Here is a 19,632-nt window from a genome sequence, read left to right on the forward strand (position 1 = left end):
CTTCAAAATATAACCAAACCCAAAACAGAAGGTTAACGCTGTTTCTTAATATAATAATGTAATAAATATATAGAAAACATTTGATTTAGCCTGTAATATCCTACTACTGGGCATAGGCCTCTTTTCCCATGCAGGAGAAGGATCAGAGGTTAATCCACCTCGCTGCTCCAATGCGGGTTGGTGGATATATTCCATATTATGAGTAGCGATCGCTATCAGGTGAACATGATAATAACCGGGACCGACGGCTTAACGTCTCTGAGGCACGGTTGGGAGACCCTCAAGGACTGCACAAACACCCAGACCACAGCAAACACCCGTATGGCCAATACAAATGTTTGTCATATGCGGGGATCGAACCCGTAACTGCCAGCGCAACAGGTACAATCCATGACTGTGACCGTCTCGCCAACGCAGCGTTTATAATCGATTATCAGAACCTAATAAGTTATATATTTACATATTAATTACATAAGGCTTTCAACCATTCATCTAAAAGTGTTCAATGTTTTGGCATGTATATAGAAAAATATTTGAAAGTCATATACAAATGTAATATATTTATGTATATATAGGAATATCTGTATGTATATACAATTTCGGTAAGCGATTTAATCATGAAAACGTAACAAACATACAGATAATCTCATTAAAAATTAGTTTAGATTTGAAAAATTGCTGATATCAAAATTGATGCAACATTACAGTCTAGTAAACATTTAGATCAATGACAAACTAACCTTTTTCTATTTGTTTTTTTCTCGTTCACAAAACATTTTTATTGTTTCAGACGGACATGGATATGAACGCGCGGTGAAAAATGAAGCTTGAAATAAGTGCCATATTTTTAAGTTATTTAGCATTTGTAACATCTAAGTCCATTGATATAAAAACGTTTAATGAAAATAATCAAAATGAGATTGATAATGACATAATAGACTTCGACGATGAATACTCCATTAAATACGATAAGAAACATGAAGTACTTCCGTGGAGTTCAAGTAATTTTAATAAAAATGCATACAGATACGAATTTGAGGAAGATGAAGAGTCACATGAACGAAACAAAAGTGTTAACGTAAGTGAAAAAGGTAACACAGATACTATTAATGAAACTACTGTATATCCAGTAGCTGACACAACTGAAACCACAGAACAAATTACAACAGAAATAAGTGTAATACCCATCGAATTATTGAGTACAACAGAAAGCACACTAACATTAGTTGAAACTACACCAGAACCTGATTTAACTGTAATCCCATTATCAACTACAGAAAAAACACCAGTCAATATTATTATAAATCAAACAGTGACTTTACCAGTATCCACAGAAATACCTGAAGATGTTAATTCAACAACAGTATTCTATGAAATGACAACAAGATTTACAACAAATGAAATAACAACCGAAGCTAAAATAATAATACCAAACGAATCACAACTAAATTACACATATGAATCAGTGACAGAAAATCCTGATGTTAAGCTTTTAACAGTTGAGGACACGACGGAAGCTTTTATAATAGTTAAAAACACAACAGAAACAGCATTAAATAGTAGTAATACTGAAATAAATGCTACTATAAAGAGAAATGATGAAGACAGTACAGAAATTAACAGAAAAGTACCATTATTCACAGAACTAGATATAGAAGATACAACCGAGGTTCCAGAAGATTACTATGACACTAAAGACATTGTTCCAACACCTGCCCCGAAAACAGATGCTCTATCGGTTATATTCGGCTTTGCGGGTAGTGTTGTAGAAAGCGTAGTAGAAAGTGTAGCAGAAAAAGTAGTTCCAAAAGGCTTATATGATTTGTTCAAGCGGATGCAGAGACAGAATGAAATGTTAGAAGCTGAGAAATTGAGGAGCCGAGAGGAAAATGGAGGAATAGGTACAGTAAATCTTGCATATATTTTCATACCGTTTTGATGTCTTGACAATTCTACACCTTTTAAAGACCCTAAATTAGGAAGGAGTGCTTAATTTTTGTAGTTCTGTCGTTTTATCGAGATATTCTCAAAATAATATTTGAAAGACGTACATGTAAATGTTTTGAATTTCAACTTGAATTTTTTTTTTAGCTTAGCTGAAGTTATAATTATTTATATGGTAAGGACATTCATCAAAATAACCTTAAGATTTCCGTGTCGGTTTTTTGCATACATTTGAACTGCATAAATTTAAAAAATATAAATAATAATAATAAGCATAAATATAAAAAAAAACACACTGCAACAGCAATGACGTCATGCTATGAAAACTGCATTGTTTTAAATTTATTATTTTTGTTAGAAATTACATATATGTTTCTTTATTTACTCACAAGACTTTTACAATTTACTTATGAAGTACGTAATACTAAGACATACACCAATACAAACGTGGCCGATCTTCACGCTCAGCCTACTACTAATATTTGTGACTCATTTAGTTGTTCACCCTACCCCCAATACCCCCAGGAACTGTGGTGCCTTAATCGCAACACGGGCGAACACAACACTGCTTGGAAGCATTATTTAGCTGTGATTTACGGTAAAGTAGCGGTACTTCCCTAGTCGGGCTACACCAGATTTTGAGCAGGATATTTCTCAGTTCAGGACTAAAGTATAAATCCTTCTAATACAGGTCAATTCACACGAGGTGTGATAAAGACAATATCTTCAGGGTTGAGCAAACCACTCAGCCAGCTTATGGCCGGCGTCAGAGACATCGGTTCTCTGGACAGCGACCGGGGCTTCATCAACAGCTTGGCGTCTGGAGTAACTAGCGTTGCCAACGTTGCCAACTCTATGGTCGATGTGTTTAAAGATCGAGTACAGGCTATTTATCCTGGTAAGTTCTTCTATTTTAACTCACATAAAACACACACATAAACACATACGCGTACATGGTAGTATTTGTATAAAACAATTATTCAAAATTAATTATTGTATAAGGTTGTTATTAAAACTTTATAATTGTATGTTACATATTAACACACACACACACACATACACACACACATACATTAAAATATATTAATTAATGCTTCTTTAAAAACCATAGACAATCTTGATACATTTTATTTATGTATGTCCAAAATAACGTTATATCCATAATTTTGTATTATATTGGCATGAAATTACAAATTCATGATATTATTCAATGATATTAATTTACTAGCGACCCGCCCCGGCTTCGCACGGGTGCAATGCTGATACTAAATATACTACAGAATGTCTTTATTTATAGTGTGAAGCTAGCTTATGACATGGTTATTAACATAATAACAACAACATTCAAATATGCGTCGTTAGATTACACGTTGTTAATAATATTCGTGCCAAATTTGAAGTAAATCCATGCAGTACTTTTTGAGTTTATCCCGGACATACATACAGACAAACAGACAAAAATTCTAAAAACTATATTTTTTGCTTCGGTATCGATTGTAGATAGAGTATTCTTTTAAAAAAATATTCAATGTACAGTTTTGACTTTCCTACCATTTTATTATATTATATTAATTTATAACTAACTAGCGCCAGCCCCGGCTTCGCTCGGTTGCAAAAACTATCAGTGTTCCTCTACTATATTATTCATGTATTATACATATAAGCCTTCCTCTGTAATTCCTCTATTTACTAAAGAAAACCGCATCAAAATCCGTTGCGTAGTTTCAAAGATCTAAGCATAGAGACAGCGGAAAGCATCTTTGTTTTATACTATGTAATTGTGTTCGCTCGCCAACGAAAAAAAAAACCGACTGCAATTACAACGACAAGTAATATAACGTAGGCAGACGTAAAAATAGTTAAGTAAATACGCGTTATCCAAGATTACGCAAAAATTAGTCATCAAATCTTGATCAAATTTGAAAAATGGAACAACAAGACAATCATCACTTTTTGATTAAAACAAAAATCATCAAAATAACAGCTAGTAAAAACTTATGCGGTATAATACAACGTAGGTCGACGAAAAAATAGTTAAGTAAACACCTATTATTAGATATTGTTTAACTCGAAAAGTACTTGTCAGATCGCAATTAAATTTAAAAGAGACCACATGACACGCGAATCTATTCGATTAAAAAATATCAACAAAACTGGTCCACTCAGACAAAACTTAGCGGTACAAGTTAAAAAAGATTTAATCGAATTAAGAACGTTATCCTTTTTTGGAAGTCGGTTAAAATGGCGTTAAAATTGGGAATCTCAAAATAATAAATATTATTATTATAATAAATATTATTTTAAGATTCCCGATATTTTATCTATATAGACGCCGCGTTGGCACAACGGTTACAGCCATGGATTGTATCTGTTGCGCTGGCGGTTTCGAGTTTGATCCTTGCACATGACAAACATTTGTATTGGTCATACAGGTGTTTGCCGTGGTCTGGGTGTTTCTGCAGTCCTTGTGGGTCTCCCCACCGTGCCTCGGAGAGCACGTTAAGCCGTCGGTCCCGGTTGTTATCATGTACACATGATAGCGATCGTTACTCATAGTAGGGAATATATCTGCCAACCCGCATTGGACCAGCGTGGTGGATTAAGCTCTAATCCTTCTCCTACATGGGGAAAGAGGCCTATGCCCAGTAGTGGGATATTACAGGCTGAAGCGATATTTTATCAATGATGTCCAGATGAAGACGAAAAAACGTATTCTAATTGTAATGTATTCGAAAAATAATGATCTAAAACAAAACCTAAAAATAAAATAACGTGATAGAAGCCTTTACAAATATCCAAACTGAGTCTATTTTTATCTGTAAAAGTTGTTGAGTTAGAGAGAAAATTATTTTATAAATGTGTTATTTTAAATAACTGTTTGACAGAAACACAAAGTGACATAAAATATGATTTTGTTCCCCACAAGAGAAAGCGCAAAGCTATTTAGATAAATTTCGCACATAGTGTCCAATTTGACTAATGAGTAAGGAAAAGTACGTTCAAACTGTGTAAAGACATAGTTATCTTAAAATCATTAGCCTTTTCAATATTAGCACACAAATATAAAATGTGTACGCCTCTCTCTTATTATTTATCTGTAGAAGAAATGTCTTCCAGCACATTCAAAAGTACTTATTACGAACATTAAGTACGATTTAAAATTGTAGAATATTATAAAAGATGTGATTAAAACAAAACTATTGCTATTATTAAACGACACATTTTTTTATTTTACAATAAATTAAAAATTGATACAAAAAATTCATATATCAAGAAAGTTTTAAAAAACAAACAATTTACAGAAGAGCTGAAAATCGCACATTAATAAGAATCATATAAACAATGAAAGCAGAAACTAAAATATTATGACAAATTATATAAAAATTAATACATTAATAATTAATTATGAACGTAAGAATTCTTATAAAAACATACATATACACTTATTTAAATATAATTATTTTTATATCAATAAAACACAAATTACATAATTGTGTTTGCTCAAGTATGTAATTTGTGTAAGTCGTGTATAGTGTCTCTCGTAAGTAGACGAAAAAAATTAACAAACGCACTAGTCGTCACTACGATTTTCGAGGGTTTCCCCCGATTTCTCTGGGGTTCCATCATCAGATCCTAGTTTCCTTAGCATTGTATCACCATTGTGATATCTCCTTTCCAACAAAAGAAGAATTATTAAAATCGGTCCATAAACGACAAAGTTATCCCCGAACATACATTAAAAAAAGAAAAAAATATGTATATATATATACGGTCGAATTGAGTAACCTCCTCCTTTTTAAGTCGGTTAAAAACAGACACGAAATGATCGTTTTATTCCTTTTTGAAGGTAACAGAGTCAACAGTGCGAATTGGTGAAGTCCCAATTTTCACATTTCAATAAATGTCACAAGTCATTGCGTGTCTTGAAAGTTGAAACGTGAATTACAAAACGTTAAAAGTTTGCTAATTGGCACGTTTTTTTTTTGTTTATACAGTGCGTTATTGTTCTGTGTAATTTTAATTTTAATTTAGAAAGTATTTATTAGCTAAAGTAACTCCTAAGCCGAATAAAGAGATATTTATATTGATTTTGTTATGCGCTGGTTAAGTAAAAGTCCGTATCATTGATTGCGCATAAGTATCGAAAGGTTATTCCATGTGTAACTATATCTAACGGATAAAGCTGACATTGAATTCTAGCGAATTTTTCTGTTTCTCCATTCCATTTCATTTTATCGCTCATATATTTCTATTCTCTACCTATAAAATTAAGGGTTGCAGTTAATTAGATAAAGTGAAAGAGGTCCGAAGTGTCTGTTTTACCTCCTGCTGATATAGTCCCAAAGAAAGAGATAATCATATTTTAACTGAAGCTAGGACTAGGGTACAGCAGAAAATATCCTGCTTAAAATCTGAAGTACCTCGACCTTACAGAAGATCACAGCTAAATAATACTGCTTTCAAGCAGTGTTGTTCCATTGGTTAGTAAGGTGACTAGAATTCCTGGGGGGTTGTGATGCTTCTATGTGTTGCAGGCGTCTATAGGCTACGGTAATCATTTACCATCAGGTGTGCCGTACGCGTGTTTGTCGACCTAGTTGTATATATATATATATATATATATATAAACGGTTACCGGTAAAATAAGATCAAAGCATGTGATTGTCGACTATTGGTTAACATAAATGTTATTTAAAGTAATAATTATGTAGTTCTGGTGACTACATAATTATCACATTATGTACTATAACTTAGTTATTCTAGTTAGTATAATAAAGGGTTGGAAACAATCTAGGCATTCTTTAAATATAATCTTTATAATTTTGCTTTTAATTCCTTTAAATTTATTTAATTTTTCAACTTTCAAAAAAATATTTTTACCTTGTTTATTAGATTCTACTAAGACAAAGTGATATAAACCTTTTTATGTCTGAGTTGTCTGGAAGAAATGGCTAATTAGCCGTAAGTCCGCCCATTGTACTTCTTTCTTGTTCAAACTATCTTTAAGCTTTGTTTGTAACTGTGTGTATTTGTTTTGCACTACATAGTATAAAACAAAGTCGCTTCCCGCTGTTTGTATGCTTAGATCTTTAAAAACTACGCAACGGATTTTGATGCGGTTTTCTTTAGTAAATAGAGTGATGCCAGAGAAAGGTTTATATGTGTAATACATGCTTAATAGAGTAGAGGTACACTGATGTTTAGAGGACTGAGTTTTAGAGGTTTCTAATGTAAATAAACACTTTTTTGCGCTTACATTGCAAATAATTATTTTATATTTTATATTTAGTATCGACATTGCACCCGTGTGAAGCTTCCACCCCGGGTTACTATTAAATAAAATAAATAAATACAAGAAACACTGTCGAGGTAACTATATCTTTTAAAATTGTCACGGTCGCTACAAAGACAAACTTCTACAGGACTAACGGCGATTTTCGTATGGAAAATCTCGAAATTTCGGAATATAAATCACCCACAAGGGCTGAATGTGGAACCATATGTGTAGCCTGCACAATGACACGTGCGGGAATCCGCAACAGCCAAAGCAACAGCCGTAAGCTATGTCCGTTGCGCTAACGCGTCGTCAAATACACAAATCCTTCAATCTGAAAATGTTCAGTATGGGTTTTCCTTTCCAGGTACAATATGGTGCGGGGACGGCCACTCGCCCCAGGCCCGGTCAAGTGACCTGGGCCTCTTCTTCTTCACTGACACGTGCTGCCGGCAGCACGACGCTTGCAAGATGTACATCGCGGCCGGGGAAACTAGGTTCGGTCTCACCAACACTGGATTGTTTACGAGGTAAGGCTTCTGGGTCAATTTTTCTTACTAATAATGACTTCAATAATAAATTCTTATATCCAGATACGTGTGATTTCAATTCGAAATGGCTGATAGCGAATGAATTTACATCGACAAACGAAAAATGAGTCTCGTTAGTCTCGTCAATTTGGGCAGGCCCAAAAAGGAATCTTTAATTTTTCGAGTCTCGTACCATATGTCAGCTTAAAGTGTTTTAAGAGTTCCCTCCAAACGGCAGGCCAAAAAAATTTTTTTAAGAGTCATCCTAACGCAAACTAAACTACATGTATGGTTTTCTCGATTGATACATTTACATGATAAATCAACTGCAATTTGCATTGACGAGTAATACGTGGGTAGTTGAAGAAATAGTCAATTTAATACGCATTATTAAGTATAACTCAAAAAGTACTCGTCGGTCACGCTCAAATTTAAACGGAATATACATAATTATACAAAAGCCTGACTATTTTTTTTTCGATCTGTATAATCAATGTAGCTTCCAATCTCAACCACGCTGATCATTCTCCTTCGTGTTTTTTCTATCCCACGTGACATTGGCGAAATCGAAAGCCATCAAGCCCAAGATTAATAATATACATATATGACAAGCGACAGATTTCGATTGCAAAAAGAACCATTTAAAATGGGTATACCCAACAAAAACTTGTGAGGTAAGACACATAAAAACAAATTAAAAAAAGAGATTGGAACCTCTTTTTTGAAGTCTGTTAAAGATATCTGAATTTTTGCTAAGAGGTCTCACTTCAATCGGATCGGATTAGGTTTGGCAGTGCATTTGCAATGCTCCTGGTGCTGCAGCTGTCTAATGGTTTACGGTATCAGCTTACCATCAGGTCGACCTTACGCTTGTTTGCCAAAATTGTTGTAAAAAAAAATAAAAAAATAAAACGGAGCCGTGGGTTGAAACGAGCCGTCAGCAAGGCCAAGCCATACCTTTATGGTATAATATGTAGTAACATACTTTCCCTTGGCGTTTAAGTAACTTAACACAGATACGCGTACCAGAAGGCATAACATTTTAAATATTATTATACTATGTTTCGTAATCTTAATATCATTTATGTCTTCGAGAAACAAAATAAAAAATTCATATTTTTTTTATGGTGCGTGTAACATTAATACGATTATTTTAATATGAAACGGTTTTTTTTCCGTTATATGTTTATTTATTATTAGAGCCAAAAACTAATTTATCAGTTTGTTATTATATGCAACACAAGCATTTAATCCAACTTAGGAACAGACAACAAATATTTTTTAATTAACAAGCTGCGCTAATAAAAATTCAAAAATCTTAAAAAGAATTATAGTATTCAGAGAAACATGTTTCAGGTAATTCTGTCAAATATTAAAAATTAAAAATTAATCTGTACAATTTTTATTGTCATTTATATCACCGTATTCTTCACCTTGGTCTGAAAGAGATTGTTGTTAAGATTCTATTGTTTTAGAACTAAACTGTATGTCCCTCTTATGTACATAATTGTGTTTGCTCGCAAACGAAAAAAAAACCGACTTCAATTACATCGAAGAGTAATACAACGTAGATCGACGAAAAAATAGTAATACTTTGTTCGTATTCCATATAACGCGACATTATAAAATTGTAGAATTATATAATGTTCTACTGTTATTTCTAACATTTTGTTAGCGATTGTAGGCAGAAATTTCATAAAAGGCCCGTCGTCGATTCGCGCGAAGCGCTGACATCGCTTATTACGGCGGGTTTTTTAGTTGAAGCGGATTTATATTGAATTACGGTTTATGTCTTTTTTATTAAAAATATGTACTGTTCATGTTTTCACACAGCTCCGATGCACGACTGGAGTTTACCCCTTCAGATCAACTGTCTAAATAGGCACAAAAAGGCTTACTAGTCTAAGAAATACATTATTACTATATATATCAAATTGTAAATAAATGAATGCAATAACGCCATCTATCGGAACCTAATTGCGTTATTAGAAAACGTCTGAACGCCATCTCTAACAAGGTCATTCGTTCAGTAGATGTTACTGTTCAATTTTTTCATTCCGGGGCCTTAAATGAAAATCGATTCTTAAGGAGAAAACTCCAAAAACAGTCAAGTAAATACGCCATATCAGATATAGCTCAAAAAGTTCGAGTCAAATCTCAATTATATTTTATCGGGACCACATGACAAGCACCACCTATCGATTAAAAAAAGAATCATCGATATCGGTCCACCCAGTAAAATAGTAATGAGGTTTTAATATAACGTTGGTCGACGTAAAATAGCCAAGTAAATACCCAGTATTAGCGATAACTCAAAAATTAAAAGCTCAAATATATTTATAACGAATAAACTGCTACTCTCTACTCTAGTGGAATATTGTAATTTGATCGATAGTGAACGAAGTAATTTCATTAAATTTTGATAGATGGCGTTGTGGCAAAGTATTGAACATGACCACAGTCGTCTTAACATCGTCATGTAAATACGTGTCATCAAAGATTACTCAAAAATTGCTCATTATATCTCAATCATATTTAAAACGGACGACATGACAAGTATTAGCTTTTGATTTATACAAAAAAGATCAAAATCAGTGCACCCAGTAAAAAGATATAACGTATAATACAACGTAGGGTGACGAAAAAACCGTAAAGTAAATACGCAATATTAGATATAACTCACAAATTACTAATCAAATCTCAATTAAATTTGAATGGGACCACGTGACGAATAGTAGCTTTTAATTTATATAAGAAACGTCAAAATCGGTGCACCCAGTAAAAAGTTATGAGGTATAATACAATGTAAGGTGACGAAAATAATGTCAAGTAAATACGCGTTATCAAAGATTAATCAAAAAGTAGTTATCAGATCTCGATAAAATTTATATGTGACCACATGATAAACATCAGCTTTCGATTAAAGTAAAAATTATCAAAATCGATACACCCAGTAAAAAGTTATTGCGGATTTTCAAGAGTTTCCCTCGATTTCTCTGGGATCCCATCATCAGATCCTGGTTTCCTTATCATGGTACCAAACTAGGAATATCCCCTTTCCAACAAAAAAAGAACTATCAAAATCGGTACACCCAGTAGAAAGTTATGTGGTATAATACAACGTAGGTCGACGAAAAAAGCGTCAAGTAAAAACGCATTATTAGATATAATTCGAAAAGTAGTTGTTAGATCTTAAATAAATTTAAATGGGACCAATCGGCACACACCACCTTTCGATTAAAACAAAATTTGTCGAAATCGGTCTACCTGGTCAAAAGTTCTGATGTAACATACATAAAAAATAAAAAAAAAATACAGTCGAATTGAGAACCTCCTCCTTTTTTGGAAGTCGGTTAAAAAGTAAAGAAATAAATAGCTAGGTCAACTTAATGACCATGAAAGTTTCTAACATCTAGTGTTTTGAGTCATCTTTGATATTTAATAAATATCTCGATAAAATTTAAATGGGATTGCAAAACAAGCATCAGTTTTTGATAAAAATAAAAATTATTGAAATCGGTACACCCAGTAAAAAGTTATGCGGTATAATACAACGTAGGTCGACGAAAAAATAGTCAAGTAAATACGCATAATTAGATATAATTCTAAAAGTACTTGTCAGATCTCAATTAAATTTAAATGGGAATACAAACTTACACTACCTTTCGACTAAAAAAAAAAATCATCGAAATCGATCCACCCAGTCAAAAGTTCTGAAATAATATACAAAAAAAAAAAAAAAAAAATCGAATTTAGAAGCTCTTTTTCTTGGAAGTCGGTTAAAAGGTAGATAAATATGTATAAATAACTTAACCTTGGGTCTCCTAATCTTTGATAAATCTGGTAAATTTCTGATTCGCATGCGGAATTCTAATGGTCCATAAAATATAATTTGATAATAAAAAACGCAACGGACTTAATTCCTCAAGACCGTGCAATTATTACAAAATAATACTTTATTTCGTTTATTTGTGTATATTTGCATAACTATATTAAGATAATTGCTATCATATTTTAGGATTAATTGTTAGTTGGCACTATATTTTAGTGTTACGCGTATCACAGTGGCAGATTATCGACTTTATAATGGCTCCTTCGTAGCTAAGCTTCGATACGTTATTACGACAGCGAGGGTAGGATCGACAAAGCGCTTGCAACACTTCTCGTGTTGTAAAAATCCAAAATGAAAATCATTTTTAGTCATGTTGGCTACAGCAGAACCAAATTCAACTTACAACTATAATACTTCACTAATTTTCTTTTTTGTAAAATGACGAATCAAAACCGACTTAAAGCCCGATTTGATTTTGAACCATAAGCTTTAATCAAAAGAAAACAATATAGAACTTTTTAAACATTTAGTATTTACTAGTAATTATTTGGTGTGGTTACGGCATCAAAGAATATAGCCACCCCCTCTCTTCCCGTGGGTGTCGTAAGAGGCGACTAAGGGATAACACAGTTCCACTGCCACCTTGGAATTGCTGGCTTTGAAATATACAGACCGAAGACGGGCAGCAGTGTCTTCGGTGCGACAAAGCCAGCCCTGCGGTCGCCAAACCGCCTGCCCAGCGTGGTGACTATGGGCAAAACGCGTAAGTTCACTCCATTTTTGGTGCGAACTTGTGTCCAGCAGTGGACTGTATTAGGTGAGTGAGTATTATTTCAAAACACCTTTTGGAGGCGTGTTAATTGTGTCAGTGGCTTTATTTTTTTTAAAATTAAGTATCAAAAATATAAAATCAATTTTTAAAATTAACTTCAGCCTGTAATATCCCACGACTGGGCATAGGCCTCTTTCCCAATGTAGGAGAAGGATCAGAGCTTAGTCCACCAGGCTGTTCCAATACGGGTTGGCGGATATATTCCCTACTATGAGTAACAATCGCTATCAGCTATCTATGATGACAAACGTGACAATAGGATGCGTCACTAAACGGAATAAGTAAAAAACTACCGCGCGATAAATACGCAAAGCAATTACGCACTCAGTCTGACAGAGACATTACTAACAATGTCAAAAGTTAAACGACAAGCAAAACGAGAGCATAAGTCGTAACTTCCACGACTTAAGCAACTTGAACAACTTGGAACAAGTTTAATGTTTATCTTTGGAATTTTTTAAAATGCAATTATATCGCACTGTTCGAGTTATATCTAATAACGCGTATTTACTTGACTATTTTTTCGTCTACTTACTTGTATCTATTGTATTATTTACTGTTTTATATATGTATTGTATTATGTACGTTGTATTTATATTGTTGTTTGATCGGTGTAATTGAAGTCGGTTTTTTTTTCGTTTGCGTTTGCGTACACAATTATTATTATTATATATTATACTCGTAGTAAAGAACATCAATCCTTAGGAGAAATCCATTCGAGCCTAATTCGATACATTGTTTATGGTATATGATATGTTGCTTTTGCTATTGGCGTTATTAAACAGGTTTGCAGTGTTCGGAAACGTGTTATGTTTTGCAAGATCTCTCACTGTTATAAATAAAAATAAATAACTATCATATAACATACACACACGGTTGTCTGCTCCTATGGTAAGCAACTTGACTAGCCCGTTGGCGCAGTTTGTAGTGAACCTGCTTTCTGCTCCGAGGCTTGTGGGTTCGATTCCCACCCCGAGTCTGGGTGTAATATAAATATTTATATATGTATTATTTATAAGTATGTTTACAAAAAAAATGTACCTATACCAGTCGACTGTTACCTATAACACAAGCATTAAGTTGCTTACTTTGGGAACAGACGACCGTGTGTGTATTGTGTAGATATTTATTGTTTATTATTATTATTATTAACTTAATGCTTGTGTTACAGGTAACAGCCGTCTATTATAACTATATATTTTTTGATAAATATACATAGAAATAGTACACATATAAATATGTAAAAACAAATATTACACCCAGACTCAGGCGGGAATCTAACCCGCAACCCGCGGAATCATGCTTAAACAAGACTAAAGAACTTAAGTACTTGAAATATCAGTGGAGCCAGGTCGGTTTCGAATACGCAATCATTTAGTTGTAATCTACATTTTTTTAACCGACTTCCAAAAAAGGAGGAGGTTCTCAATTCGACTGTATTTTTTTTTTTTTTTTTTTTTTTTTTTTTTTTTTTTTTATGTATGTTACATCAGAACTTTTGACCAGGTAGACCGATTTCGATAAATTTTGTTTTAATCGAAAGGTGGTGTGTGCCGATTGGTCCCATTTAAATTTATTTGAGATCTAACAACTACTTTTCGAATTATATCTCATAATGCGTTTTTACTTGACGCTTTTTTCGTCGACCTACGTTGTATTATACCACATAACTTTCTACTGGGTGTACCGATTTTGATAATTCTTTTTTTGTTGGAAAGGGGATATCCCTAGTTTAGTACCATGATAAGGAAACCAGGATCTGATGATGGGATCCCAGAGAAATCGAGAGAAACTCTTGAAAATCCGCAATAACTTTTTACTGGGTGTATCGATTTTGATAATTTTTACTTTAATCGAAAGCTGATGTTTATCATGTGGTCACATATAAATTTTATCGAGATCTGATAACTACTTTTTGATTAATCTTTGATAACGCGTATTTACTTGACATTATTTTCGTCACCTTACGTTGTATTATACCTCATAACTTTTTACTAGGTGCACCGATTTTGACGTTTCTTATATAAATTAAAAGCTACTATTTGTCACGTGGTCCCATTCAAATTTAATTGAGATTTGATTCGTAATTTGTGAGTTATATCTAATATTGCGTATTTACTTGACGGTTTTTTCGTCACCCTACGTTGTATTATACGTTATATCTTTTTACTGGGTGCACTGATTTTGATCTTTTTTGTATAAATCAAAAGCTAATACTTGTCATGTCGTCCGTTTTAAATATGATTGAGATATAATGAGCAATTTTTGAGTAATCTTTGATGACACGTATTTACATGACGATGTTAAGACGACTGTGGTCATGTTCAATACTTTGCCACAACGCCATCTATCAAAATGTTATGAAATTACTTCGTTCACTATCGATCAAATTACAATATTCCACTAGAGTAGAGAGTAGCAGTTTATTCGTTATAAATATATTTGAGCTTTTAATTTTTGAGTTATTGCTAATACTGGGTATTTACTTGGCTATTTTACGTCGACCAACGTTATATTAACCTCATTACTATTTTACTGGGTGGATCGATATCGATGATTCTTTTTTTAATCGATAGGTGGTGCTTGTCATGTGGTCCCATTTAAATATAATTGAGATTTGACTCGAACTTTTTGAGCTATATCTGATATGGCGTATTTACTTGACTGTTTTTGGAGTTTTCTCCTTAAGAATCGATTTTCATTTAAGGCCCCGGAATGAAAAAATTGAACAGTAAAATCTACTGAACGAATGACCTTGTTAGAGATGGCGTTCAGACGTTTTCTAATAACGCAATTAGGTTCCGATAGATGGCGTTATTGCATTAATTTATTTACAATTTGATATAGTAATAATATATTTCTTAGACTAGTAAGCCTTTTTGTGCCTATTTAGACAGTTGATCTGAAGGGGTAAACTCCAGTCGTGCATCGGAGCTGTGTGAAAACATGAACATTACATATTTTTAATAAAAAAGACATAAACCGTAATTCAATATAAATCCGCTTCAACTAAAAAACCCGCCGTAATAAGCGATGTCAGCGCTTCGCGCGAATCGACGACGGGCCTTTTATGAAATTTCTGCCTACAATCGCTAACAAAATGTTAGAAATAACAGTAAATATTATATAATTCTACAATTTTATAATGTCGCGTTATATGGAATACGAACAAAGTATTACTATTTTTTCGTCGATCTACGTTGTATTACTCTTCGATGTAATTGAAGTCGGTTTTTTTTTCGTTTGCGAGCAAACACAATTATACTATATATCTATACGCGTTAGCGCAAGGGTCACAGCACTGGGTTGCGGTTTGGTAAACACCCAAACGACGGTTTTTATAATCCAATATAAACCAAAAGATATACCCAAAAAATGCTGTCTAAAGTCACTATTCCACGCGGAAGAAGTAATGCGAATAGCTAGTTCATTTATATTTTTTTGTAATATAGTAATTTTTTTTATATTTGAAGTCAACAACCACGGGGTCTAAATTGCACATCCATTTTTCAAACAGCGAAAGCGCAAGCGATAACTTGAGAATGGATGGACCATAAATTAATTACTTTAAGATTTTCTAATATTTAAGAATGCCCAGAAAAAACGTAAGGATTGTATAAACTTGACATGTTTAATGTTTTAAAGTTTGTATTATGTAATAATTTAAAACATTAAAATAACTTGCTTCGACAAAAGGTTGTCGTCATTACAATAAGTGTCCTCATTTTCGCGGTAACATTAATCAAAAGCAAATTGCTGACGTCCATGATGAATTTATATAATTTTTTTGTTATATCACGGCGCAGCGGAAGTTAGTCAAAAAACCATGCCTCTATTATTCAAAAAACGTTTCATCTCAAAACAAATTTTACAGATCGTATTTTCAGCTTCATGTACTTGTGTTTGCTAGCAAACGAAAAAAAAAACCGACTTCAATTACATCGACAAGTAATACAACGTAGGTAAACGAAAAAAAAAAAATAACAAATGCACTAGTCGTCACTACGATCTTCGAAGGCTCCCCTCGATTTATTTGGGATGGCATCATCATACCTGGTTTTATTATCATAGTACCTCTCTTAGGATCCTCCTAGGATATCTCCTTTCCAACAAAAAAATAATCATCAAAATTGGTTCTTAAACGACGAAGTTATCCGCGAACATACATATATATATGGACGAACTGAGTTGCCCTTTTTTTGACCCTGACCCCCCCTTTTTTGAAATCGGTTAAAAGGGGGCCGATTTTCTCTTTTAACTGACTATAAAAATTCTTCTGATTCTAGGATTCGACTGTATTTTTTGTGGGTACCTCATAACTTTTGACTGGCTCGTATCCTATAACCATGACAACAAATCCGATTCTTTTTTTCAATTATTGAGGATAGCAGGAAATATCCCGACTGTGAAAGTAGTTTTGGGTTCCTGTGGTGAGTAAGATAGCCAGAATCCAGGAGAGGGTTGAGAGTAGGATCAGCAACGTGCTTGCAATGCTTGGAGAGTAAGGTCACCAAAACTCCTGGGAGGAAGGGGGGACTGGGAGTAGGGTCAGCAACATGCTTACAGTGCTGCAGGTATCCATAGGCTACGGTAACCGCTTTTCAACAGGTGGACGTTAATTTGTGGTGTCATCACTCACTTCAGCCTAATACAGTCCACTGCTGGACATAGGCCTCCACAAGTTCGCTCCAAAAATGGCATGAACTCATGTGTATGCTAATGTGTGGTATGAAAAATCCATTTCATAAAATTTTCACTCGATGTATGTTGTAGATCGCACTGCAGTTGTGACGCTAAATTCCGTGAATGTCTCCGGAAGACCAACTCTCTGGTATCAGCGCAAATCGGCCTCACATACTTCAACGTCCTGGGGCCACAGTGCTTCAGGAAAGCTCATCCTATCGTCCGCTGCGTTAGACGGACCAGGTAAGATTACTAAGCACCAAAAATTAAATTGTAGAATACGCGATCATCTAGTTGTAATCTACATTTTTTTACTATATATGCAACGCATTAGTGCAACGGTCACAACGGTGCTGTGGGATGCTAAATGTATTGGCAATACAGATGTTTGTCGTGGTCTGGGCGTTTGTGCTTGTGTATTGTGTGTGTTTCCGGACCCCCGACACAGGAGTGAATCCTAGTGAGAACCATTGAGTTTTTTTTCTAGACACATAATTTTGTACAAAATAAACACTTCACACTACCGTATTACTATTATTTATCATCATAATTATGCTTTTTTTTTTAATTTCAGGATAACAGGCCTAAAATGCGAAGAATACGAACTGGATTACACGAAACCAAAAATGTGGCAGTGGTTCGATAACGAAACATACTAACTAAAAACAACATTGAATTTAATTTATTGTAAATACTACAAATTAAATATGAAGAATCTGACTCCTTATTTTATTAACTTTTTTGGCTCATGACTTATTTGTGAAACGGTATCTCTGATTTCATGGTTCCTTATATGTTTAAAAAAAGGTTACATACGCACTTTTGAAATGTCATTTTAAAAATTAAAATTACATTAGTTATTAATTTATTATAGTTAAAAGTAAAGCCACCAACGATTCGGAATTTAGACTCATCATCATCATTATCATCATCATCATTTCAGCCTATTGCAATTGCAAATTGCAGTCCACTGTTGGACATAGACCTACACAAGTTCGCGCCAAAAAAAGCGTGACCTCATGTGTGTTGCCCATAGTTACTATGCTGGGCAGGCGGGTTGGTGACCGCAGGGCTGGCTTTGTGCTGAATTTAGACTCAGAAGAGAAGAATAGCCAAGAACTCCACATTCCTTAAAAATGTGTTTTATGATCTATGTACGATTTTATTGATTCAAGTTTTTAGACTACAGCGCAACTATTTGGGTTATATTTGTGGTTTTTGATAAAAGATGATGATGAATGATATGATGAAATATGGCCTATGGCAAATTTTAGTTTTTTTTTTAAATATACCCACTAGCGGTTGATTGCGATATCACCTGCTGGTAATAAGAAGATGCAGCATAAGATGATGCGCACTTGCCTAGAAGATGCCTATTCACTCTTGATTTAATAATTAGTAGGTCGATATTCGAAACAATACTCACTATATAAATTAAATTTTCTAAGGTTTTATTTTCAATATCTCCTGTAACTGAACTCGTATTAAAGAACATGTTATTAATCTTTTTTGAATATTAAATTTATAATATTAATAATAATAATCTTTATTTCGGGACTAGCCCATATAAACTAACTTAGTAGCTTTTTAAAAAATTAAATGTTTTAAATGTTAGTAATAATATGATTTGAATGGGGTCTCCGTCTAGCATTCGTGGCAAGGCTCTAAAATTCGAAAGACTCCTGCAGCCGAACTGGCTCCACACGTATCGACTCGTCGTTCTGTGGGCCTAGCCAGTGAGGTCGAGAGGGTGGCGCAGAGCTTAGGCAACGTTGCGTTTTCCTGAAGAGAGTCCTAGGCGATACAGTGTCTTTCTGACACTGTCTAAATCGTCTGCAATAGACGGACTGAGGCCAATGAAATGAATACGATTTATTCATTTATACGAATTTGAGATAAGATTTATTTGAATCTTAAGAAAAGGACGTGTATCTATTTATTTTATTTATTAAAGCTGAACAGTTATAGCTGACCCAGCGAACTTCGTACCACCATAATTTTTACCTTGTTTTGACAATAACGGACACGACAAAAGAGATATGATTCGGTGCAATCGTTCGAAAGTTACGCACGTGATATATATATATATATATATATATATATATCTTACCTTTTATATAATATTTGAATAGCAAATTAACACGAGGGTGTAAAAAAAGACAATTTACGATTAATATTGTTTTTTATAAGAAACATCAGAATATATAGAAACGTCACATACAACAGATAAATTAATATACAATGTAATTAGTCTATAAAAGAAAATATCTATGTAAATAAAACAAAATAAACATTCCAAAAGTTCGCTTTAATTAGGACGGGGAGATTTTTGACAACTTCTTAAACAACTCCCAAAAAAAAAAACACTACTAATGAAAAAAGATTATAAAACAAATGTTCCAACATTTAATAATTACAATAAAGATAATGATTGTAAAGTAATTTTTTGTTGTGAAAAAACTACTAAAGTTGTCTTGTTGTCAAAAAGTCAGTTGTCAAAAATATACACCCAAAGTCCCTTCCTACGCAGATTCTA

At 33.7% G+C, this 19,632-nt stretch overlaps 1 protein-coding gene across 1 annotated transcript; it reads left to right on the plus strand.

Annotated features, from left to right (window-relative positions):
- Nucleotides 1-898: 898 nt before the first annotated feature.
- On the plus strand, nucleotides 899-17,816 carry LOC123665536 (the record flags this gene model as incomplete). Its single annotated transcript, XM_045599828.1, has 5 exons — nucleotides 899-1,901; nucleotides 2,636-2,842; nucleotides 7,587-7,749; nucleotides 17,187-17,339; nucleotides 17,671-17,816. Coding segments are annotated over 5 exons (1,611 nt in total), but the record flags the coding sequence as incomplete, so codon positions are not given.
- Nucleotides 17,817-19,632: the final 1,816 nt, after the last annotated feature.

Source organism: Melitaea cinxia, chromosome 24, assembly GCF_905220565.1.
Source record: "Melitaea cinxia chromosome 24, ilMelCinx1.1, whole genome shotgun sequence".
NCBI lineage: Eukaryota > Metazoa > Arthropoda > Insecta > Lepidoptera > Nymphalidae > Melitaea > Melitaea cinxia.